The 26899-nt window shown below is 38.6% G+C and overlaps 1 protein-coding gene across 2 annotated transcripts in view; it reads left to right on the plus strand.

Annotated features, from left to right (window-relative positions):
* PRKG1 (protein kinase cGMP-dependent 1) overlaps positions 1-26899 on the plus strand; it is a gene marked incomplete at both ends in the record, with an annotated part of 504682 nt that overhangs the window by 416176 nt on the left and 61607 nt on the right. For both annotated transcript variants that reach the window (XM_080620728.1, XM_080620727.1), the window contains 2 exons: positions 10922-10987; positions 20323-20397. In XM_080620728.1, the coding sequence (XP_080476854.1) occupies positions 10922-10987; positions 20323-20397 (141 nt within the window). The remainder of the gene's footprint in view (positions 1-10921; positions 10988-20322; positions 20398-26899) is intronic.

Consider the following 26899-nt stretch of genomic DNA (forward strand, 5'->3'; position numbering starts at 1 on the left):
ACTTCTCCTTCAACCCGGCATTATTTAAAAACCTTTTAATCACTTGTTAAAATTCAGTAAGAAATCACTTATTTTAACACTTGGTTGCGTCCTTGGGGGCAAGTCAGTCTTCTCTCAAAGTGTTAGAATTTCTGATTTGATTTCAGGTCCATCTATCATTTGAAATTCAGTTTTTAATTAGAAATACACTACTTAGAGGGGCATGGCTGCCTCACCAAAAGAGTACTGTCTTAACTGATTTATTTAGAACCTTTTAATGAGCTAGGGCTGTTGTGTAGAACTGTGATGTACAGAAAGTTTTGTTCCAGATGAAGCTGATAATGGTCCAGTAAATTGTACATGGACTAGGGGGTTCAAAAGCTGGAGAAGGGCTGCAGTTCTGCCATGCAAACTGGATGTGTGAGGAAAGGGGAGAACAGAGGATAAATCTGCACCTGCCTGTACTTTCTGATGCAAGTCGTTCTGCTGTTTCCCATGTTAAATGGCCTTGTATTCAAATATGATATTGGGATTCATCAGAATTTGTTCTTAAATATCTGCTTGGCTGATATAAAAGAATGAGAAAGTTTCTTGGAGAGTCATTATGGCTTTTAATTATGGCTATAATAATTGCTTAGTTTCTGTTGTGCATTCCCCAGTGCTGGCTGTTGAATCTTCCACCTTGATATTGATGTGTTTATCTTTGTGTGTCATAAAAAACTCATATAAAATTATATAAAACTCACATAAAATCATATAAAACTATCCATCAAAGCAATAAAATCCAATATGTCAGGGTGGTATATGTCCCCCCAGAAGTAGACTGGCCATTCTGCAGTACAAGAGAGCTGATCATGCTCTTGAGGCCAACAATAGAACACCTTTTGTTGTGGTTGTTCAAAACATTAGCAATATTCATCAACACGTCAATGTCAGTAGGAGATGAGGCCAGGAATAAGGGTCTGTCAGTTTTCTCCCGGGAATATGCTAGGTGACAATCCTAATTGCTCTCTTAATACTTATATCATACTCCCAGCAGCATAATTTCCTGTAGGTCAGAGAAGTGTTACCCCCACTGGTGCCTGAAACTAATTAATTTCTTTCCATGTCAGTTCTATTCCTCGGGTAGGATTCTCACGGCAACAGAGAAGAGCTACTCACACGCACGGCTTGTAATTCTCTTAGACATGTCAGTTGTAAAACTTAAAAAGTATTTTGAATAAAAAACAGTAAGTCATTTTTATCAGCAAAACATACTTCTAACAGTTGCAGTATTCTCAGATTATACATATAAGGAATTATTCCTTCTTATAAGGATGTGTTTATCAGAGTTCATTGTGATGCTTTTCTGCAGCAGGTGCACAGAGAAAACTTATGGGGAGTGAAATGGATCTTAGGCATTTGCTCTGATTCCTTGCATTCATTTGTCTTTATTAAGGAAATACATTCTTGAAAATGAGATCTACAAAACCCTATAGAAGGAATATGTCACGCCCTATGTGTGTGATGTATTGTTTTAAGACCAATAATCCTTATTGGTAGAAGGTCAGGGTTATTTTTCAAGTTTAAGCTCTGTTTTCAGTAAGGTGTTAGTGGTTATTTTGGTACTTGTAAATTTGTCTTTTCTAATTTAATTTATTTAATTTAATTTATTTAATTTTATTTAAGTCTTTAAAAACTGTAAACCAGATGTTTTGAATAATACTTAAATTGATGTTTTCCAAAATACTGTATATCTTGCCCTCATCATAGAGCTACTTGGATCAGAAGGGACCTCTGGAGCTCCTCTGGTTCATTCTGCTCCTACAAGCAAAACCAGTTTTTGCTTTCTTCGTTTAACTGTGTTGTGAATTAAGTGAGATCATACCTAGTAACTCTGAGATTCTTATTTGGTTTTATCAAATAAAACATTGGGTTTTGATTTTGTTTTTGTTTTTTTTTTTTTTACTAAATGAAGAGTAGGCACTGGAGGAGAGGTGGTTGTTATAACTGGCCATGCTGTAACTGTAAGTCAAGATGAAGGTGACGGCATAGAAATTATTACAAACAAAGGGTAAACAAATCTTTTAAAAGAAAGTAGATTCAGACTTACAGGGACCTGATTATCTCCATCCTCAAGCTCAGGTCAATCTAGTTGCTGAAACTGGACATGTGAATCTTCAAGTCATGCATGCCATCATAAGTGGGAAGAACAAGAGACATCAGAAACATGGGGCCATATATTGGCTACCAGATGGAAAATGCAATGTTATATAATCTTTAGTTATCCTTTCCCTCCAAATTTGTTGCAAAGGCTTGAAGGAAAATGCTACATGTTGTGTCTGTGCAGGAGAACTCTATTTTTGGACAAGGGAACCACAGCAGGCATTATCTGTCTGGACTTGAACACAAAGTTGTATATGGCACCACATGGAGATGAAATGGGACTCCTGGACTATTGGCAGAAGGTGCTGGGTGAAGGTCCCAGTGAGGCTGCTCAGGGTAATTAAAGCGTGTTGGCACACTCTAGGTAATGGCGAACCCCTTATTTTATGAATATAAAATGCAGCCCTTGATATCAGTGACAGCTATTGGGTAGAATGGAAGAAAGTAAAATCACTTGTGGGATAACAGAAAGATGCAGTGAATTTGGCCTGCAGAAGTGAAGAAGAGATGGGTGGATCTGGAGGAGTCAGTGACATGGGGAGGAAGTTAAGATGGGCATGGTCACCAGGGTGAGGGCACTCAAATCCAATGACACAGTCAAAGCATTGGCCATGGGAAGAGGTAGATAAGAATATGATGCACACCACATGCATTACATGAGATTGAACTGACCTGAAATATATGGGAGTGGGAATTTGGTGCCCAGGAAGCTTGGTGGTGGAGGCTGGTAGTGTCAGCTAACAAGTGGTGTTGAAAAAATATCTCCCATGGCTTAGTGTCTAGATCCTGCTGCTGACATCTGTTAAGGAGGAGCCATAATCTCATTACAACTCCCTTTCTACTCTTTGCAGTACTTAGGAATTTAACAAGAGCATTGTTTAAAATATAGTTATTCTTAAAAAAAAAAACCCAAAACATGAATTCACAATAAAGTCTAAAGAAATGTTCTTAACTGAAAAAGCCTTTTGTCATTTTTGCATACGCCAGACATTCTTGCGATGAGATATGGTTTCAATAGACAAATACATTGCTCATCACTTCAGCAATGCAAAGGGTATTTGTCCCAGTACTCTTATGCACAAACCCAAGAAAGAAAAAAACATAACAGTCATAGAAATACCTGAAAGGAGAAAAAAAAGAATCTGGCTATGTACAGAACTCAACCTGTAAGCAGCTGCTTTGGATGCAGTTGTTTCCACTAATCTGGCCAAAGATTCTCTGTGTTAATGTAGGGTTTGGAATATAAATATAGTGGTTACAGATAGTAAGGCTGGCATGGTATCTGAGTGGCGCAGTTAAGGGATAACCTGATCCCTAGCTCTGCAGCAATCACATGCATGTGGCTTTTTGAACACTCCAACACAGTAAAGACATTAGGCCAAGCTGATGTGGTCTCATTAATTCTTGAAGAGAAGCCAGCTACCAGTTCTGGTAGTGCTGAGGCTAATTGCTGCCTGTACAATCTAATGCACCTTGCTCAAACTCCTTGTGCATTTGTTTACTCACCTATAAAATAGGTTTTCACATATTGTCATATACCTTTGCTGCTTCTGAGATTTAACTGTGATCCTTTGCATGTGGTTTAGAATGCTGTTGTGTAAGAACAGTACTGGTATTGTTCACGTATAATATGTGTATCGTATTACTTTTAACTGTCAGATCACAGTTGGATTTGATTTTAATCTGGCTGTTTTTATAAATAATGGCAAGTTAGAAACCACTCAGAGTGCTTGCGTGTTAAATTAGTTGTGGCAGAGGCTATAGGGTTTTTTTCTGAGTAGTTTGCAATTATCAATTATGGATTAAATATAGTGAGAATAAACAGAAAGTGCAGAACACTGCCTTTATGCTGTTACCCGTGTGGTTCATAACCCTTTTATACTGTTGCAACCACAATTACCTTGCAGCCAGGAGTTAGCAGAAGAACCTGATTATGCCTCACAGCAAGGGGAAAATCCTCGTGCTGACTGTCAGAAGAGCAGGTATCATCAGATTTCACCAGCTTCATGGTAATCAAGTGATAGCAAGACCTTTTTTCTTTCAGATCAGGAGGGGTATGTACTCTTCTCAGAATAGTTTGCAGCTGACATAACCCCCTCTAGGTTTCCTGAATCACTGTCAGCTTATGATTATGTATATAAATGTGAAGGTGGAGAGCAGGGCCTGATTTTACACCAACTTTTAAATATGCAACAAGAGGTCTCTGTGTTATCAATACCCTCTGTATCTCCCCATTTACTTTCAAGTGGCGGGAATGGGTCTGATATTGTCATATATGATAGAGCTTGTCATAGTGCTTCTGATTTAATTAATGCTATTTTTTGTCAAGATTTATCTACGTTGCATTTATTGATTTCAGCATAGGTATTCTGATGTAACACCTGTTAATTCAGCAGCATCACTATGTCAGATCTCTACTCCAATAAAAATAGCAGTAGTCATCTCAATGTTGTTTCTTCTGTCTGTAGACCCAGGAGAACACAAAGTGAGAAAAAACAGTTTTCTCATTGTAATGTAGGAATCAGACAGTGAAATATAGCGATATAGTGAAATGCAAGAAATGTTCCTACATGCAGAAGTGTATACTTATATAGGAGTCAGATATGAAATGACATGTTCAAGGCTAGGCTATAGGCAGTGGCAAGGCAGACAAAGGAGCAGTCACAGTCCAGTGCAATATTTGTAATAGCATCTGTTTCTGCATATGATGACTGCAAAAATTATATATATTTTTTTAAAATTAGGGCATTTGCATTAGTACCAAAATAAATTGCATTTTATGTAAAATGGACTTGATTTTTGATATTCATGAAACTGAAAGGACATGGAAGCCCTCCAGGCTTCATGGAGCCTGGAGGCTCCATCTCCCTCCACCTTTTCATGAAATAACATCTATCATTAACATGAAGCAGAAAATAATTGCCAGACTTCACACAGCATCCTGAAATGATCCCAGCACATTGTGACTTCTTGGGAGAATTTTGAGTTAAAAATTGTCATAATCTTAGCAGCAGGTGTTGGGAGTTTCATTTATATTTAAAAGTGTCACTATGGTAAGGATGGAGCAGAACATTTTTAACAACAGGGTCAGGATCCGTTCACCATCTCTGAGTCCTTAACTTCTTAAATATGAAAATAAGTTATTAGAAAGGGCTGGTTTTTTGTAAAATCCTGTTGTGCAGTCCTTGCCAGGACTTAAATGGAGCCACTGGCAGTATAATTGTATTTTAACAACAGTAAGTGCTAATGATATGTTCACAAGACATAAATTATTAAAAAGAGTCAGTACATTTTCTAGCCTATTTGGACAGTTGTATGGTTTGCTTATGTTGAATTCAAAAACTGTAAAATAGGATATTTAAACCATTTTCTCTGAATGAACTGTAATTTTTTTATAAGAAATGTTTCCTTTTCCCAGTAGCCATATAGCCTAAATTGCAGAGAAGCGCAGGTGGTAGTGTGCACATTTTGATAAATGCTTTCAAATTGGGGTACCTTAAAGCAGTTTCTCTTTCCTACCTTATTTCATTCCCTTTACAGAGGCGTGATTTTAATGCCTGTGGGGATTTTCACGGCTTTTATTGTACAGCATGACTCTTTTCAAGTGCAGCTTTTTTAAGTTGTACATTTTATTAGGTTCACATTAAGATTTTATTTTAGAAGACCAGACTGTGTTTACTAATTCCAGTAATGTATTTTTATAGCCAAAACCAATTGCAAATGGATATTGTGTTGTCAGAAAGCTGAATCATTGTAAAGCCAAACACCAGTCTACAAGGGGTCTTTTTACCCTACTGAAATCAGTCAATAGATTCAGGTAACTGATACAGACCATGGCTTACACCATCAATCATGATGGACTTTATCACCATTCTGTAGGTCTGCATTGACTTGACTTCAGTGATGGCGACCAAGAAAATGTAGGAAAGAGGGTGTAGAGTGGCACCAATTCTACCAATTGAAGGTACCTTAAAATTCCATGTGTGTTAGGTGATCACATCATTTACAGGGATTGTCCTAACATTTCAGATAAAACTTCCTACAGGCGACAATTGTCTTGATCAGACTGTGTTTCTTGGGAAGAGCGATGGGCATCCTATCTAAATGGGCCTGTAGACTCTCAAAGGGCTATTGGCTGCAGCAGTATCCCAAATTATATTTAGGATTGTTGGTTTTTTTTCTTTCTTTCCCTAAAAATTGTGACTACAGCCCATTTTTCTTTCTCAAAGTAACTGAAGGACCTCAACCAGTCACCAAGTGTAGGCGGGTCAGTGTCTGATCCTTGCTAGTTGCTCTGCAGAAGCTGCTGCTTCCTGGGAGAGGCCTATGGGAGAAAGCTCAAGTCCCATGGGACTTCTGGAAATGAGTATTTAGATAATTTAAACTTGAGAATAGTGTTAATGAGGGTTTTCAAAGAAAAGATGGAAAAAAAAAGAGTAGGTCTTCCCTTGCGGGTTTTAAAAACTTGCTGTAGGAAGACTATTTGGAGGTTCCTAATTTGCTGATATTCAAGTTCTTTAATGCATTTTACCACTTTCCAGCACAGTACACTTGACCTTGTACAGAATCTTTTAATAAGGTTGATTTGAAGTGTTAAGAACAAGGCATGTCAGAAATAAGCAAAGGGTTAAAAAAAAGGGAAAAATCAGTTATTAACTTGAATGTAGCAGTGGCTCAAAACCCAGCATCTCTACTTCCCCATATGATTTTCTTGGGTATTTCTGATTACACCATGACTTTTTATCATGGGAGATAAAAATTATGTTTATTTATCTATTTATTCTGAAGGAGTGGTACCCAAATTTGGCAATCTTCTGAAAAAACAGCCCTAGCTCTAAGCTAGTGTTTGCCTACCTATAGACCTAAAAATGTCTCTACTGTATTTTAGCTTGAAATCAATTTTGACTGACAAAATGCCCATCAGGAGGCGAGCAGAAAAGGCTTGGCTGTAAATGTGATACTTCCAGCAGCAGGGTACTCCCGCCGCATAATAAATACTATTTTGTGCTGGGAGGCTGCATCTGGGGAGAACAATCCCAAAATCCTGACAGAAATCATTCCAAGGCTGGACCAGTTGTGTCCCTGATGCAAGTCTTCAATCAAATATAATGGTATATTGTTAAATTACGTCATCCAAATGTAGTTTTTATTTATTTGACAAATCATATAGGCATCTTTAAGGGACTAGGTGTGGTAGGAGCTATGAGAGCCAGTGTTGGAGCAGGACTTTGATGGAGTTAATCTATAAAGGAGGGTAAAAAAGTAAAAAGATAGGAATCATCTCAAAGATTTTTAAATCTAAGACTCATTTTTGCAGCCTAATGTAAAATCAGGGAACAGAGGCTGACATATGACCTTATCTCTGATTAAAGCTGTCTTATATCTTTCGTATTCACATTTTCCAACACAGCTTTGTAAATCATGTCATCAGTATATTTTTATCAGAAAAGTTCCTGGAAATGGTTAAAAAATTATTGTGCTTGAAGTAAGTTGTTGGCAGTTTATCAGAAGCAAAATTATTGAAACTTCCTGAGTTGTAAGTGCTGAACTGGGCTACAAATTATAGGAAGAAAAAAAATGTATGCATTTTATCTCTTAAATAGTGTACTCATGTTTACAGTGATGTGATAACACGCTTTGGTAGAGCTTTAGGAATGTTGACATCTAATTCTGCTATGGATTAAGGAGTTGAAGCACAGAAGCACAAGGTCTCCTGTCACAGTTTTTGGCATGTGCTCAGGGCAGGAGCTGTGCCCACTTCTGTGCATCTGCATATCAATCTGTGGTTCCGAAATACCCTCTGCTTGTATTTCCTGATGATGCATCCTAGAAAGCCCCCGCAGCAGCTGTGACCTTTCACCAGGTCCCAAAGTCTGAAGCTGAAGGGGCTGTAAAATAACCCCAGCTCTCCTGAAGGACAAAATATAGTAGCTGTTGGAAGGAAGCAGGCATATTCCCATGGGGAAATGGTGGAGGCAAACAGTAGTGATGGAGTTTTCAGAGAGTGAAGGCAATTCCTCTGATGAAGAGTGCTGTTTCTCGGGGAGCAGCGATGAGTACTCCTGCGATGAAGTCCAGAAAGTGTCCGAGTCAGTGCTTGCAAGCAAGGCTTTCACATATTTACTTGTGGCATTTGATGGTGTCCATTTCTAATAATTACTTTTGCATTTAATGCCATGTGCTTCCAATAATTACTTTTGCATTTAATGCCATGCATTCCTAGTAATTACTCGTTGCATTTAATTTCATGCACTTTGCATAGTTACTTTTGAGTTTAATGCTGTGCGCTTTTGAACTTATAGTAATTACTTGTTGCATTTAATGCTAAATGCTGTAGCTGGGTGGACGCCTGTTGAAATATTACCTTTCAGAACGCAGACTGACAATTTGTTTTGCATGAAGGTGTCTGAGGTTAATTTGTAGATCAGTGCCATGGCCCTAGGTATGTTTGTCATTTTTATGCCTATGTGATGTGTTGGCAGTGTTTGGAAGTCTGAGTGTGTATTGTATTTCACATCTGATGCGCATAAAGGTTTAACATTTATATAGAGCTGAAAATACATTGGGTTTTTTTCTCTTCTGTTTTTAGAAACTTTATGAGATTTTTAATCCTGCTTGCACCCTGATTGGTGAGCATCCACTAATACAAGAGCATTTGAGGTTTTTAAACCCACTACAATCAATTTCGATTGTGGAAACATAAAGCTGTTTTCCCCCATTGGTCTCCATTCAATATTTGTGGAATGAGGCTCCTGCATAAGTGGAAAGAGTGGTGTTTGTAGGCAAGGATGTGAAGGATGGCTTTGGAGATACCCAAACATAGAGATTCCTTTCCTTAACACTTCATATGTGAGCCATTTAATCATCCATTTTTTTAAAAAATGTGGGTTTTTTTTCCCTGATTTATCAGTTATTTCTAACATAACACAAGGAAACCTCACAATCTCGTGACTTCCTGCCTTACAAAAACCCTGTTGTTCCTCTGGTTCGGGTGTTTGTGTGAAGCGAAATGCCTTTTAGGAAAGTGCCTTCATTCTGCATTTATTTCATGCTGATTAAAAGTATGCATTAAATACAAGGTAGTGGAAACCTTAACAGTTACTTGTACATTTTAATCCCTAATATTAACATTTATTTAAAATGTTTGAACTGAAGCAACCAATAGCTGTATTTTACCTGTCTGTAATCATATAACTATAATATACTAATTGTAATCATGTCTATAATCTGCAACTGTAAAGTTATAAACTGGCTTTTTGTGACAGAAAGGTATCTGAGATAATGGAATAAATTGTTAAGTTTTATCTGGAATTATTGAACAACTAAAGTTTGCATACTCATTTTAGTGTATTAATGTACTGGCAGAAGTTCACTACAGCAACATAATAGGATATTAGATATTATCATTCCTTACCCTCTCTATTTTTACCGAAGTTTTAGAAGTTAATAGATATAATTGTTTTCTGCTACTTAGCTATCTTTCTACTTGCTTTAATTACCATAACTTTGTTTATCAGTATGGGTAAATTAGTACTAATACACACTTATTTTAATTGAAAATAGACTAGAAGGCATCATTTAAATGTAGGCTTGAATATTATTTGTGTGTATTTCTGCTTGCTTTATTATAAGGATATTAAAGATAGCTCAAAAATAATTAAAGTCAATAATTAATTAAAGTCAATGAATGACTACCTTAAGGGGAGAGTGCATATTCCTGTATGAGTGCACATGTACCACCCCCTTTTTTTTTTTTTTTTTTTTTGCTATATTACTGCTTTAACATCTCCAGTCTTTAAACAGGGGAAATGCTATTTCTAACAGCATTTTTAAATCTCATTTTCTGCTTCAGTGTTAATGTACATTGGTTTTCCCGCCTAAATTAATTAGGTGTGCTTAAAAGAGGTGGATCTCTTTTGCCTGTAATCCACTTACATTTCATACGTGGAAAGGTTTGGAGTGAATCTGAATAAAACAGCAACTTTGAATCATATATGTTTGTTTGGTCAATGCAGCTAATGTAACAGCATCTTTTAAACCCTGATGAAACACTGAATCACTCTGATTAAAATGAATTAACTTCACATTGTATAGCTTGGGCTGGCCACAGCTAAATTCTCAGTGGGTCAGGAAGAGGGAGAATACAAAGCATTTGATAATGGAGATAAAGAAAAAAATCTAAGTGCAACATTTTTAATTTCTGGAAAGCTGGTGAAAATAACAAGCACGGTGTTTTAATGTTGAGAACTTTCAAAAGTTCTTTACTAATCAGGCCCCTTTCACAAGCACAGTTCCAGCCTCCACCATGCTCATATGGCAAATGCAAGTCGTATACATTGTACCTACTCTGAATAGCAGAGCTGACATCCTTCTTAATTAGATGCTTCATGTTCCAGCACTGAGATATTATGTGGGATTTTTGGAGAGAAGGACATAAGCAGAAGACTAAATGTTCGTAAATAAGTCTATGGATATTTTGATAAAACTGTTTCTGTGCACAAATGTGCATGATAAGAAATGAGGCTTTGACTAAAACAGATGATAAGCATGGACGGATGCATAGCTGAATGTCTTATTTACAAGGGGAACCTGTTTCTTTTTTTCTGCTCGTGCATGGTTTTTAGCTTTTGCGTTTTGGAGGCCTTTATGGATGATGAACGTCAAATAGATACAGGGGAAAAGCTTTGGAACCAAGAAATTTATTCCTGAAGTGCTTTAAGAATTCAATATGTTTGGAAAAATAAAGATTGTCATGAAAATAATACAGTTCATTTAAGAAATGTATTTTTCCTTTCAGGGAGGATGTCAGAACAGCCAATGTCATTGCAGCTGAAGCGGTAACTTGTCTGGTCATAGACAGAGAGTAAGTACATAATTTTCATGCTTTTGAGTGGGGAGTATCTCCAGTTCTCACCTTTCACAGTTTTTAAGTAGAGCCTTTGATCATTTTCTCCATTTAATTTTGAGTTATGCAGTCACAGTATATATATGTGTCCTTGCTGAAGCAGAGGAAAGGTCCTCCTAAATCAAGAAGGTAAAACTCAGTAGTGACAAATGCAAACAGTTAAGAAGTGCAGAAAGAAGAAATGGAAATAAATGGGGAGATAGCATTACTGTGGAAATGGATCCAGGCGTTATGCTTGAACACAGATTGCGGTTTTGGTCATCAAAATGTCATGAAAGTCATCAAGCTTCTGGCAAATGTTAGAGCAAGGTGTTGTTATTCTAGTCTATGTTAGGATGGAGAGCCTTTGTCCAAAGGATGTAGCCCTGCTTGAAGCTGTGTGGCTCAAAGGAGATAGAAGAGATCAGGAGAGTAAAATAATGCGTAGAGAATTTAAAATAATTTGAGGGGATTAATCTAGAAAAGAAATGCATGGGGTCCCCAGAAAACAGTGCTGCAAATTTAACTGTTCTCTACATTTGTTGGGAATGGGATTAAAACAAAAATAGCATTACAATGAAAATTCAACTGAACTCTTGGGATGGTTTTCTAGTTGTGAGGCAGTGAAGCACTGGCATAGACCATCAAAAGATGCAAACAAATCTTCCACAGAAATCCATGCAGTATAGATCTGTGAAACCATGAGGTGCGGGTAGATTGAATGGGAATTAACTTTTCTTTGCTTCTGCTGGTGCAAGAACCCAAAGAAACCTGCAGGAGGGAGGTGAAAGCTAAAAGGAGGTTTCTCTTCACATGGGGATCACTCACAGAGCCATAGAAAAATAAGAAAAGTTTTCAGGTGTTCGAAAGGAAAGGAAATCCACTGGTTTTTTTTCAAATACATAGGACGTACTCTGGGCTAGGAACTTTCAGAGAGATGTAGGATAGTACCGAGGCAAATATCACAAATGGTTTCTCTGTCCTTGAACTCCTCCCTGACACACAGCAGTGTCAAAGGTCACATGCTGGGTTAGGAGTTACCTACTAAGCCCTTATATTCTGATGGGATATATGATTCTGTGCTCAAGTATCTTGCAGGGTGATCTACATACACTCAATCCTGCTAAGCTGCAAGTGGTTTATATACAGTTATCTTACAGTCCTGCATTTCTGGAAATCTAGTCTTTTGTAATGGTTGAACTGGGGAATAACACTTAAAAAATCTGAGGTCTCCTGTTACGTTTGTGTATGATAAATAAAAAAAAAATATGGTCTGTCCATTGAAAACAGATGGTGAACTTCAGCACTGTCAGATGAGTGGCTTCTTTTCACATAGACAAGCAAGGTGGTAGATTAAAGTCCCACCATCCCTTATCAACCTGAGAAGAAGAATTGACGTAATTAGATAATTTAGCAAGCATTAATTCAAGTAAATACAAAGCAACAAGTAATTAATGCAAATTTTTTTTCTGAACACTCTAAGAGCTATTTTGGTCTTGCACTGTAAGCAATTAACTAGTAATTGCAGAGTCAATCATTCCTGATCATTTTACAGACCTTCTTTTCTTCCCTTGTGCCTGTTTTTCAGTATATAATGTCCTTGAAATAGTAAGGAATTACAAGGCAAATTTAAACTGATGAAGCTGTAGTTAGTCTGTACCAGAGATTCTAGTGATGCTTCAATTAGTAGCAGAGAAACACTATTTATAAGAATTCTATTTATAGTGCAAGAAAAGCAATGCTATTTATAACACTCTATAGTTCAAGAAAGGTTGTCCTATGTCCTGACTGGTTCTGACTTTCTTGTCATAGCTTTTCTCTTAGGATATTATTTTATAGGCATGTGAATAACTGTAGAAGCTAATTTTAATATGGAGAAAATCTACTAAGACTTGTGTAAATTTGGAATATTATGAAGATGCTGTTCTGTTAATGAGAAAATAAAGCATTTCTTTAGATCCAGATACACAGAATATTGCAGCATTTGGTCATAGTAAATTTTCACACTATGCAAGGTGGCATAGGAAGTCAGCTTTACTTACAGGAGTTCTGCACAGAAGGATGCATGTCATTAAGGTTGCCTAATATTTTTTATTACAATATAAGCTCTTTACTTAATCAGATGTGCCTACTGATGCAAACATATTTATGCTCACTGTGTGTCTTGATCAAAAACTTTTCAGGAAAATTGATGTTGCCATTTCAAAGAACAAGTTATAGGAAAATATCTTTTCTTAACTGTCAATCTGTTTCTCTGAGAAACTGGAGAATTTTAGTCTGACAGTAGGGCTTAATATTACCTGTTGGCATTATCTTGTTATCAGGGTAACTCTTCTGGCTTCAATGTAAAAGTATTCCCAAGGCATCAAAAAATTGTTCCACAGAACACCTGAAAACCACACTACTAATACAGCTGCTGTACTCCCATCTAGTTAACACTTGAACTGTAAGAGTCACACTTTGGCATCACAGCAAATTATTTCTAAGAGAGATGGAAGACTCGTCTCTGGATTTGGCCATATGAACAATTGTAGGGTTGAACAATTTGCTGAAGGGTTTTGAGTGTAATAATAGAGGAAACTTTCCTGATAGTGATGAGCCAGGCCACCAAGCAAGCTCTAGAAAAGTCGGGTTTGAGATGGGACATTGCTTAAGCATGAAAAGATGAAATGGTTGCCTAAAATCATACCTGAAATTCAAAAAACATGTATTACAATGCTAGAGGGATGAAGCAGTAGGAGGTGAAAATACCATGAGGAAAGCCAAACAGTAGTAAGTGATGGGTCTTTCATTACCAAACTTTCATGATGTCGATGTTGCCTTGCTTTTTGATTTCCTTGTGAAATAAGAAGGCCATTACAGGCACAAAAATACAAAAAATAGTAGTATAGCTGTTTCTTGCAGATTTATGTAGACATGCTTTGCAGCAATGGATTTTGTGCAGCCTTTTCTGATGTAGACACTAGAAGAGCCATGATCTAACAAAGAAAAAGACTTGCAGTGCAGGAAGCTTTTGGTGTGTCCCATGGACTTTGAGCCATTTTTCTACCACTTGTGCTTGTCCTGAAAATATTTGTTAGAAAGGACAAGATTAACATTCTTTCCATCTTGCAATTATACTTGAAACGGCTTTTCTTTACCAGAATAATGAATTTCAGTGGGGTTTGGTCCTTAACACCAGGTTTTCACCACACAGAAGGTGAGATGAAGTCGATCATCTGGCTCCAACCAAGCCATAGGATAAATTTCAGCTAACTTTGCTAAGGCTTAATGTCAGATTATGTTGCATTTTTCTCCCATGTGAATGAATAAATATGGCTTACGAACAACATGCAAGTTAAACATCCTTTTCTCATAATTGTAGGGAGGTGGATTTGATGGATAGACTGTTTGGTGGCTAAGAAATTGCCTGGATGGTCACATCCAGAGAGAGGTGGTCAATGACTCAATGTCTGGATGGAGATCATTGATGAGCAGAGTCCCTCAGGAGTCTGCATTGGGACCAGTACTAATATGCATTGGTATAGTGGGATATAGACAGTGGAATCAAGTGCACCCTCAGTGAATTTGCAGTTGACACCAAGCTGAGTGTTGTAGGTAACACACCTGAGGGACAGGATGTCATTCAGAGGGACCTGGACAAGCTTGAGAAGTGTCATGTGAACCTCATGAGTTTCAGCAAGGCCAAGCATAAGGTTCCACACCTGGGTCTTGGCATCCCCCTGCTATCAACAAAGGCTGGGAAATGAAGTGATAGAGAGCAGCCTTGAGGATACTGGTGAATGAAAAGTTTGACATGAGCCAACAATGTGCATTTGCAGCCCAGAAAGCCAACAGTATCCTGGGCTGCAGCAAAAGAAGCATGGCCACCAGGTCGAGGGAGGTGATTCTGCCTCTCTACTCCACTCTCATCAGACCGCCGCCTGGCGTACTATGTCCAGAGCTGGAGTACTCAGCACAGGAAGGACATGGACCTTTTGGAGTGGGTCCAGAGAAGGGCAGTCAGAAAACTTAGGAAAGGTTTGACATGTTCTTTTAAGGTAATGAAAGGAAGAAAAGGTAACAGCATGTAGGTTGATAGCAACAAGGGAAATATATTTATTCAGGGAATGGAAGTTACTGAAGCTCAGTGCCTGTGATCCTTGAGCTGGAAGCTGTATAAGGACAGTATATTATATGCTATAGTTAATGGAGGAGAAAAAGTGAGAGTTTGAGTTGCAACTGGAAATGATTCTGGACTTCAGATTTGGAAGACGTGGAGAAGTCGATCTCTAGCATACTGTGATACTGTGACAAAGAACTGAAGCATGACAGACACCACCTGAAGCATTGAAGATACCAGCTGAGACATCACTGGATGGCAAATGTCTCAATAAGTACCATAGTTGTTCAAAGGTAACATTCATGAACAGACAGAAAATGTGACCTAAGAGAGGGAAGAAAGGCACAAATTAATATGTTTGTTGTGCTGGGGAATAAACAAGAGTAGCAGACAGTTACAGAAGACAACAAAGCAAGGAAGAACACCTAGCTTCAGACAAGAACTAGAACCTGTGAAGAAATCCAGGCTGTGTATGAGTGAAGAAGGGAGATTTTGCAGACATTATGGGAAATTATTGAAGGAATCTGTTGCAAAACTGGGAATTGTGCAAGGAGCTAGAGAGGGCAAACTGAAGCCTCCCAAGCAGAAGGAACCTTGCACACAGAGATAATGGAAATATGATAAAGGAGTGTATGTCGAAGATACAACTTAGTAATCAGTAGGAAAAATTTCTAGGTAATTTCATGTTATATTCAAAATTACAACATGTCCATGCACTCTGTCATTCAAGAGAAGGTTCCACTAACCTGATAGGGAAAATATGAGCTGGTGACAAAGCTGATCAAATGAGGATGACAGCTCTGCTCAGCACCTGGCAGGCTGGTGTCTTCTTCGTGTTCAAGCTTAATGGTAAGACAAGGTTGATTTAGCCAGGCTGTCTGGAGGGAAGGAGATATTCTTCTTTTCAACCCACAAAGCATAAAGGGAGGCTTAGAAATTGGCTTCAAAAATTCAGCAGAATCCACATATTATTCATGGTAATTGTAAAACTATACATCTGACCAGTTCAAGGCATGGTAGAAGCCTTTGGATAGTTGAGGAGCCAGGCAGCTCATTGCAAAATATACAGTTCTCTTCTGATCAAACTTATGATCTAGGTAAACATATTAATATTTTATAACAGTTATTAGCTGTCAGATGTCTTTTATTAATTTTTATTTCCAAGAGCAATTTTTTCTTTACAATTCATAGGCTTTCTGTGTTTATTACTTGCTAAGAGCCTGTGTGAAATAAAATCAAGACTGTTGCTAGTTAAGTTTCCTATTGTGATACTGCAGTAATTCATCCTTTGGGAAGAAACAAATTGTGGGAGATTCACCGTGTTGTTGCCTCCAATGTGTTTCAATCTTGGCCCTGTTGTAGTTCATCTTAGTGAATTTTCAGGCTCCCTGGAGGGGTTATTAGATTTGTTGCAGAAGCACAGATGACCTGACTGGGAAAAAGTTAATAATTATGATGTGCTGGCTCTAACAGATTGGTCCTCCAGGAAATTTTCTATAAAACATCTTCTGATAAAAACTGTAGACAAAAGTGGGACAACTTTGAGGATCTGTTCTGTAACAGATTTGAATAAGCATGTACAGACACACTTTACTTGCAGCTACTTTTTATGGGGATAAAGCAGGAGGAAAAGGTTCAAAACTCATTCCTAACATTTTGATCATCATTGGCCCCCTTGAGAGAGAAGTTAGTGAAACTTTTTAAATTTTTTTTTTTTTTCACGCATACTTCTTGAAACTGGAAATGTTCATAGATTCTCCTGAACTGTAAAAATATTTACACCAAAGTTGATTAAGGTTCATCTTTTATTTATATGTGATTGTCCTTACATATGACTTATGTTGATAACAGTATTTTCCTGGAGCGCTGAGATTGACCAGGTGTAAATTTTGTGGGTGCTGGGAGTACAAAAATATCTAATGCAAATGTGAGAGAAGCTGAAGGATAACAGCCACTAAAACTCAAGGCACAGCTGCTGATGGAGGCCAGTAGTGCTGCAAAACTATGTGGTGTTTGCAGATATTAAATGTTAATGCTGCTTTTTCTGCTTATTGTCTTCTTAGTTATACATATTAAGGTGATACAGGATTTTTAAGGAAGCTTTTTAAATATTTCAGGTATTTTCAGATTGTTCACTTTTGATTTTATGTTTTCTGTGTTTGAAAGCCTGATTTGTTTTTTAACTGGGATAGCCAAGAGATGTCAAGAAAGGTTACTGTATCAACCCTCTTGGCAATGGAAACTGGAAAAAAATAAAATAAAAAAGTATTATCCTAGCATGGATGACTCTATACAAGCTGAGCTGAATTCCCTCATTGGATATTTTAGGTTTTACTGTTTTTCCCAGTTAGGGTGAAGTTTATCCATGGAGAAAATTGGCTGTGAGGAGAGAATAGAAAAAGTGAAGAGAGAAGGCTGTGCAGAAAAAAAATACCAAACAGTTTTCTGATTAAATTATTGGGAAGGTTGCGACCAAGATGGTACTTCAACAGCACTGAGATGGGGAATAAAAAAGTGACTTGAGTGAACATCAGTATCTTGCTGAGTCTTAAGTCTTACTTAACATAACATATTTTGATAAAAACTTACTGGTATTAGACAAACTGTTGTTATTCATTTTGGTGACTGTTTCTTATTTGTCTATTTAATGTTTCACTAGACACAGAACTATTTGCATTGCCAAAAAAAAATTGAATGTTTAACCCTGCCACATTTTCCTAGCCACGTGAAAACAAACCCAGACTAGCTATTTTAAATTGCATTTTAAGCCTTAGGTCATGTCTCGTAGCTTTGCAGGAGGATTATGGTATTCCTGTCTCTCACTTAATTGCCTAATTATCTGTTTGTGGTGCAAATGAGCATTAACATACACATCTTGCTTTGTGTTTGGCCTCATCTAATGGCACATCTTTGGCACAAGAAAGACAAATGTTGATGTGTTGAATGAGCTGAATTTTTCATATTTTCACTGCTGATAAAGGAATTTGGGGTCGAAAAGATACTCTGGTGATTAACATGTCTTCATATTGAAAATTATAGCCTGCCTAACACAATTTCTGTGCACGAGTAAAGGGTTTTTCACCTTCTCTTCCTCATTAATGAGTTCCTGTTGCATTCCCTGTGCTGCATAAATTATTTCCTAGATTGTATCATTTAAAATATTATGAATTAAAGAAAATTGAAAACTCAGGGAATTTGTGTGGGCAGAGGATATTTCCAGAGTGGTGATGACTGTCACTATGCAAAAGGCCACCCTGGAAAGGTCCATTACAGCAGCTGTAGGTACAAACCAGTACAAATACCTCCCCTAACTGTGGCCTTTTGCCTTATATTTATTACAATAATGAGTAAAATATGGTTTTTTTTCCAGCTGCTGTTCATAAAACAAAATAATTATACCTCCTTTCATTTGTCTGGTAGTCGTGTCATCACTCACCACACATGTACACAGGGTGCCTTGCTTAGGGTCAGGCATCTCCTGATGCAGCAGTACACTTAAGTACCCACTTAAGACCATACCACGTGTTTAAGCTGCTTGGGCAAAGTGCTATCCGAACAGTTTAATTGTGCTCAAAGGCCAAAGTCACCCTGGTTAACCTTGTGTGTCACAGGATATTGCATTTCCCACAGCTGCCCTTTACCCAAGCCAAATACATCAGGCTGGTGAATGCTGCTCGTTGCTGTGTTTTCACAAGCAGCTGGGATTTGGAACTCTTCAGCTAGTAGGTTTTTAATTTGCCGCTCTTTATCCTATATAATGTCAAGTGATCTGAGACCAAGTTATTTAGGGGAGGAAATGCAAACGAGCTGCACATTGTTACCTTTATTAACCTGCCCTGTATCTTCCTCACCCACTGAATAGCATTAATTGTCTTTCATCCTAAAAGTCTTTGTGGAGAGAGGGCCATACTAAATATTCTGTTCTTCTTCCTAACTTTATAAATATGGCCCTAAATGGTGATAGTTTTTTTCGAAAATTTTTCAACTTTTCAATTAATATTTTTTAAACTTCTTATTTGCCATTTCTGTTCTTTGTTTCTATGTTTCCTGCCTCAGGAGCGTCACAAATGTATAGAAGCCAGAGGAACTGCAAGACTTTAATTTCTGAAGCTGTGACCTTAAGGCAGAGATTAGTCAGGAGACTGTAGTTTACAGCACTGTCCTTTCAAATTAGCCTAACTGTTTTCTCATTTTACAAGTGGTGCCTTCTATCTTGAAAAAAGGAAAGCCTATGTGTGACAGACACACTAGGAATAATGGAAATATATAGTAGCTAACTATGCTTTGTACCCGGAATATTTTCAGTTATAGGTATTAACTGATTTCAGTTATTAAAAATACTCAAATTTTATTTTGTCTCTGATACTGTGTAGTATCAATGCCAAAGACATAACAGCTGTATTTTAGGGTTTTTTTCCTCTGGAGTGTTGCTTGTTAATTGATTAAATGGTCACTGAGTCCATTTGTTTGAGTCACCCACAATATAAAAAGATTTTTAGGTTCTGTTTCCAATATGTCTGTGCCTTTTATATCTCCCCTGGGACAGAGGATGGTGTCAGGGGACTTCTCAAGCTACTCGCAGCTTGTGCAGAAGACAGCTCAGCACTGAGTGTATCAGGCACTTATAACATTTCGCGCCATCTTACTTAGTTTAAGCCAGTTAAAGTCAAATTTCCACTTAAATGTCATTAAGCGATTTGGCTGATGACAATTTGCTTGCCTTTTTTTTTCATTTGTCTTTGCTGTGGTTTTGGTTGCAATTTGTCAAAAGATGAGAAAGCCGAAATACAGAAACAAAGATTATCCTTCACTTTGAAAGCAGAGGGACTTCTAGGGCTTCTGATTGGAGGACAGGGATATGGCAATGACACCGTACCATCATGGGACTTACCAGCCACATTGACAGATTTACTCTGAAATCTATATTGGAGGGAGGAAAAACTTCAGCAGTAATTTCAGTGGGTTCAGTCCCTAAAAGAGCTGGATAAATAAGTTTTGATCTTCTTGACATTAGTTATTGCATATCCACCCCTTCTCCAGCATATCTGAGGCCATATTTCCCAACAGATGCACAACCCTGGCCCTGGTTTGATCAGTCACAGCCATCCCTAGCATTGAGGTATGGCCCCTGGTTGCTGCTGAAGACCTGTGTTGGCATGCTTGGTTCGCAAATAGAGACTTATCCACTAAAAATGCCCTTTTATTTTTACAGCTCCTTCAAACATTTGATTGGTGGCCTAGATGACGTTTCCAATAAAGCCTATGAAGATGCAGAAGCAAAAGCAAAGTAAGTGCCTGCTCTTTGTGTTTAACATAAAATCTTAACCTTGTTTTTATTGATGGTACATCACTGTAATTCAAAAAATACTCTGTTTTCTCTTGACGCAATAGTATAAAACAGCTTAAAAAGTAGTGAATCGGGTCAGTGCCAAGAGCCAGGTGGTCCCAAGGTCCATCTTAATCACAGTCTTTGGTTCCTCAGAAGTACTGGATCTTCAAAAAATTCTCTTAAATAGTTTTAAGGTGAGACATTACACATCTTTAAAAGCTCTCGTAGTGAAGGAAATTGTTGTTGAATACATTGATTTGTTTCTTCAGAAAACTCTGATCTTTCTCAGACATTTTCACAAAGTCAAAACGTGTTCTGAGATAAAGAATGGGAAATCAATTTTGTCATTTTTGAATGAATACTAGAACTACCTTGATGTGAATGAATATATTCATCTGAAGTCCTGCTATAAATATTCATTCCTTTCAGAAATGAGCTCTAGTGTATTGTGATTTTAAAATATTTGCAGAAAATCCTACTCTATATTCGTTCTTGATCTAAAATTTGTTTTTAATAAGAAAGCTTTGTTATGTCTGTACTTTGATTCTATACCAACAATAAAGCTTTTGAAGAGGAACACGTTCTGATTAGAGGAATACTGAATATTAGCCAGTATGGTTCACAGAATCACAGAATTCCAAGGGTTGGAAGGGACCTCAAAAGATCATCTAGTCCAACCCCCCTGCAAGAGCAGGGTAACCTAGAGTACATCATACAGGAACTTGTCCAGCCAGGCCTTGAATATCTCCAACGCAGGAGACTCCACAACCCCCCTGGGCAACCTGTTCCAGTGCTCTATCACTCTCACAGTAAAGAAGTTTTTCCTGATGTTCACATGGAACCTCTTATGCTCCAGTTTACACCCATTACCCCTTGTCCTATCACTGGACATCACTGAGAAAAGCCTAGCTCCATCATCCTGACATTCACCCTTTACATATTGGTAAACATTGATGAGGTCACCCCTCATTCTCCTCTTCTCCAAACTAAAGAGACCCAGCTCCCTCAGCCTCTCCTCATAAGGGAGATGTTCCACTCCTTTAATCATCTTTGTGGCTCTGCGCTGGACTCTTTCAAGCAATTCCCTGTCCTTCTTGAACTGAGGGGCCCAGAACTGGACACAATATTCCAGATGCGGCCTCACCAAGGCAGAGTAGAGAGGGAGGAGAACCTCTCTTGACCTACTAACCACACCCTTTCTAATGCACCCTAGGATGCCATTGGCCTTCTTGGCCACAAGGGCACATTGCTGGCTCATGGCCATCCTCCCATTCACCAGGACCCCCAGGTCGCTTTCCCCTTCACTACTTTCCAGCAGGTCAACCCCCAACCTGTACTGGTACATGGGGTTGTTCCTCCCCAGATGCAAGACTCTACACTTGCCCTTGTTGAATTTCATCAAGTTTCTCCCCGCCCAACTCTCCAGCCTGTCCAGGTCTCACTGAATGGCAACACAGCCTTCTGGTGTGTCAGCCACTCCTCCCAGTTTAGTGTCATCAGCGAACTTGCTGAGGGTACATTCATTTCCCTCATCCAGGTCATTGATGAAAATATTAAACAGCACTGGTCCCAGCACCGACCCCTGAGGGACTCCACTAGTCACAGACCTCCAGCTAGATTCTGCCCCATTGACCACAACTCTCTGCCTTCTTCCTTTCAACCAGTTCTTGATCCACCTCACTACCTGATCATCAAGCCCATACTTCCTTAGCTTATCTATGAGGATGCTGTGGGAGACAGTATCAAATGCCTTGCTGAAATCAAGAAAAACCACATCTACCGCTCTACCATCATCCATCCACCTAGTTACTTCCTCATAGAAGGCTATAAGGTTGGTCAAACATGACTTCCCCTTGGTAAAACCATGTTGGCTACTCTTAATGACCCCCTCATCCTTGATATGTCTAGAGATGGTGTCAAGAATAAATTGTTCCATCACCTTTCCAGGGATGGAGGTAAGGCTGACCAGTCTGTAATTACCCGGGTCCTCCTTCTTGCCCTTCTTATAGACTGGCATGACATTTGCCATCCTCCAATCCTCAGGCACCTCTCCTGTTTCCCACGACTTACCAAAGATGATGGAAGAGTGGCCTAGCAATGACCTCTGCCAGCTCCCTCAGCACCCGTGGGTGTATTCCATCCGGACCCATTGATTTATAGACATCCAGATTGCTTAACTGATCCCTAACCCCATCCTCATCTACCAAAGCAAACTCCTCCTTTATCCTGACTCCTTCTGGGGCTATAGGAATCTGGGGCCCCCGAGGAGAGTCTGCAGGAGTAAAGACAGAGGCAAAGAAGGCATTCAGCGCCTCTGCCTTCTTTATATCCTCTGTCTCCAGGGCACCCTCCTTCTTCAGCAGTGGGCCTATGTTGCCTCTTGTGTTAGTTTTATCCGCTATGTATTTGAAAAAGCCCTTTCTATTGTCCTTAACCCGACTTGCAAGATTAAGTTCCAAGGAGGCCTTAGCTGTCCTAATTGCCTCCCTACATCCTCTAACAACTGTCCTATATTCCTCCCAAGTGGCCAGCCTCTCCTTCCATAATCCATAGATTCTCTTTTTCCACATAAGTTTGCCCAGCAGTTCCTTGTTTAACCATGCTGGTCTCCTGGCTCCCTTACTTGATTTCCTACCCATTGAGACGCTCTGATCCTGAGCTTGGAAGAAGTGGTCCTTGAATGCTGACCAACTATCTTGAGCCCCTTTACCACCTAGTACCCTTTCCCATGAGACTTCCCTTAGCAATTGATTGAAGAGGCCAAAGTTGGCCCTTTGGAAATCCAGAATTGTGGCCTTGCTAGGTATTCTATTCCTCCCACACAGGATCCTAAACTCCACCATCTCATGGTCACTGCAGCCAAGGTTGCCATTGACCATCACCACTTCAACCAGACCCTCCTTGTTGGTGAGTACTAGATCCAGCAACGCTCCTCTCCTAGTTGGTTTGTCCACCATTTGCATTAAGAAGTTGTCATCAATGCACTGGAGGAACCTCCTCGGCTGTGAATGATTGGCTGTGTGAGTCTTCCAGCAAATATCGGGGTAGTTAAAATCCCCCATGAGGACCAAGGCATGTAGTTGTGAGGCTGCTTTTGGTTCAAAGGCAAAAGTTGTTTAAAAGAAGACTGAAGTTGCTCTATACAAAATTATTTTACTTTCTGTCTCCAAAATTATTTTACTTTTTCTTTTTTAAAGTAATTTTACTTTCTTTTTCCTTTTTATTTTTTTAATTACCACAGTAAAAAAGTGGATAGGTGTTTTCTCAAAGTCAAACGCTCAGTGTGACTGCAAATCAGGGGTCTGCAGCTATCTAAATTTAAAATTGCTCTTAAGTTATGCATCGTATCTTCTTATTAAACAAGAAGGGTTTGAACTAGTATATAACAAAAGACGTTTGACACAAAAATAGAATCCTTGACTAGATAGTTGATTAAAAAAAGCTTTTTGTTTGTTGGTTTCAGAAACTAAATATGCATCCCAAGAAACTTAGTTTCTTAAAAAAGACTTGCTAATATTGCAGAGTACCCACAAATTGAAATAGTATCTCCTTTTTTATCATTGTTGAGTGATATTTGAAATATATTTTTAATCATGTTTAATGTATTTTATGGTACTAGAAGGCACCACAGGGTTGCATTTTAGTTTAGAACTATATTTCCCTGCTCCAAATCAAATATGGAAGCTTTCTTATTAGAATGTTTACATTGCTTTAAAATGGTGTCAGCATGCAGGAGGCTATCAGCCTTTTTTACCATCCCAGAAAGTATGCATTTTGGGCACAGAATGCAAAGTCAAATAGGGACAGTGCTGTAGCAGCAGATAACTAGGTATTAGATATTATGGATAAATATGTATTATTGTATATATTAGCTATTAGTACCAGCTGGAAACATGGTATTTCAATGACAGTATCAGCTTAAGCAAAGCAATACAGCTTCAGAAAGGTAGTCCCAAGTATCTCAGGCATGTGCTATTATTGTTTTAGATTATTTTTTGTTTGTTTTTTTAGTGTTACTATTTGGATTATATTGATTTCCATTTGAACAAAAGGAAAGAAAACGTTGTAATGAAACTGGGGATTTTTGCTTTTAGTAATCACAGAAGCTTTTATAAGGTTACGCCTTTAGCACCAAGCATAATTTGCAGTAAGGACTCACCATTCCCCATTTCGTAGTCTGTCTTTTCACATTTATGAATTTAAGCTCTATGGAAATGTTTGTGTATGCAGATTGTATTGGAAGCTTTTTTAGGTTAGTTTTGTGAGTTTTAGGAGAGGGCTTTCAGGATCCCCTATGCAGTTTATAACATGTCTTGAGAGGACTGCAGTTTTGGACCTGTTTAGAATAAACTCTTCATTTTGGGAACCAATTGGCCAATTGTTGACCTTAATATTTTTTAGCTTTTCTCTTCTTTATTCCTCTTCTTTTCTTCTAATGCCAAATATTTCATCCCAATGGAAGGGCAAAGCGAAGGATTCCTGGTGATAGAGGAATTGTTCCCCAAAAAGAGAAATCAACTAATTTTGATAACAACTCTTCTATCTGAAAAATCAGAGGCCTGTGCTTGTGTTCTGTCACTTGAGACTGTAGGTGACAGTGACATTGCCCTTTGCATATTGACACTTTGAAAAAAGCAGAAGGGATCAGTGCTGGCTGCCTGGAGAAACATTTAAAAATAGGAATGCTCTTTCTAGAGATACAGCATTTATTAGTCAAATATTTATGTGAGCTCAACTCCTTGAAAGCAAGTGCATGCCTGCAAAAAGATGAATGGAAGAGATAAAAATGGCAAAGTTACTTGGAGAGTAAAGCATGATGCAGAAAATTTTGTCGCTCAAGTTATTGTTTCTGTATCTCACAAGATAAAACTCCTCTGACAGAAAAGTCTTGGCACAGATTTTAACCTGGATTACTTTTCAAGCAGCTCTTAATTAGTTCTTCAAGGGCTTATCCTTTCCAAGGGAAAGTTTGTGAAAGGGAGGATCTTGACACACAAAGTTCATTCAGATTTGCTGAGGCTTTACACAAATCACATTAATTCCTCCCCCCCCGCCTTTTTGCAACCTTGTAGCTAGAATCTCATTTTCAGTGCTTGTATGGCAGGCAGCAAAAGGCCTTTGGATGGATAGAAATTTTCTGTATATCCATGTCTCACTGTATCAGGATGATCCACACAAAGGTCAGATGTTCAGCAGATGTAGTGACAAAGTAAACACAAAAGATATTGTTGTGAGATGTCATTAGTGTCAGAACCTACTTTTCCATGGTGTGGTGGCCATTTTCAAGGCCAAAATGTATACAATTTAATATTTTCTTATCAGTTGCGGTCAGTTGAGAAACATGAACTGCAATGATCTGTATAAAAATATTTACAAAATGGTAGCCAATATATTTTCATATATATCTACCATATCAAGGTGATTATTAAATTCCTGTTAATTTGTAGGCCCCTGTTCAGCAAAAGCACAGATTTAGAATACAGCTAATGCAGGTTCATGTTCCTGAAGTAGGACTTGGGCCATGGGCAGGAGCTCATTGCATAAATGCCTAACAAATTGGTGGCACTGATGGGTTTTTTAATCTCCATGTTAGAGTGAAACCCTGGGGTCACAGAGCTGGTAGTCCCAGTGCAGGGCATGACTGAGAGGATGTTGGGCAAAAGTTGCAGGGTAAGAAGATCTTTCCATGTAGCTTGGAGCCCTGTAGGTCTTGAAAGGGGTGAACTTTTTGTTGGCTTTATCTTTTGGCTAGCTGGTGTTTTCTCAGCTAAGCCTTGAGATACAATTAGGATGTTCCTAGGACCTGCGAAAATATCCTAGGAATCAAACTGCTGTAGACAACTCAGCTATCCCTTCCTAGCTTTGGGCATAGTTTGAAGGAAAGAGCAAGGCCTGCTCAGCTCTTGAAGGCAAAAAAAAAAAAAAAAAACAACCTGTCACCATCCAAAAATAGTTAAGTTCAGCAGAGGGGCTTCCTACACCACTAAATGAGGTGTCACAGGGGGATCATGGCTTTAGGTATCTGTATACTGGCTCTGACGGTTGCAGGTGTCTCTTTTCTGCATGGGCACCTTCAGATCGTGTCCTAAATGCCTGGCTCTTGGCCTGCATGGGCAGCCAGGATGCCTAACACAAGGCTGTGTCAGTACTCTAGTAGGAAGGTGCCCAGGAGTCCCTGCCAAGCAGACCTCGCAGAAAGTTGTGTTCTTCAAGGGCTTTGGCCTTCCCTCAACAGGACACCTCTCCGTCTAGGAAAGCACATGTGCACCTGGGCCACTGAAGGCAGTGCAATTCAGCACAGTTGTTCATGTGCCCAAGCTGAGTCATCTTTGATGCCGCTTTGTGAGTTAGTTTCCTAATCTAGATGGAAGAACCCTTTTTCATCCTCAAGATTACAGAAGTTGTCTTTATAACATGAGCTTACTCCAGCACCAGAACTGATTTATTTCTTTATAATTAA

The sequence above is a fragment of the Psittacula echo genome, assembly GCF_963264785.1.
Source record: "Psittacula echo genome assembly, chromosome: 6".
Lineage (NCBI taxonomy): Eukaryota > Metazoa > Chordata > Aves > Psittaciformes > Psittacidae > Psittacula > Psittacula echo.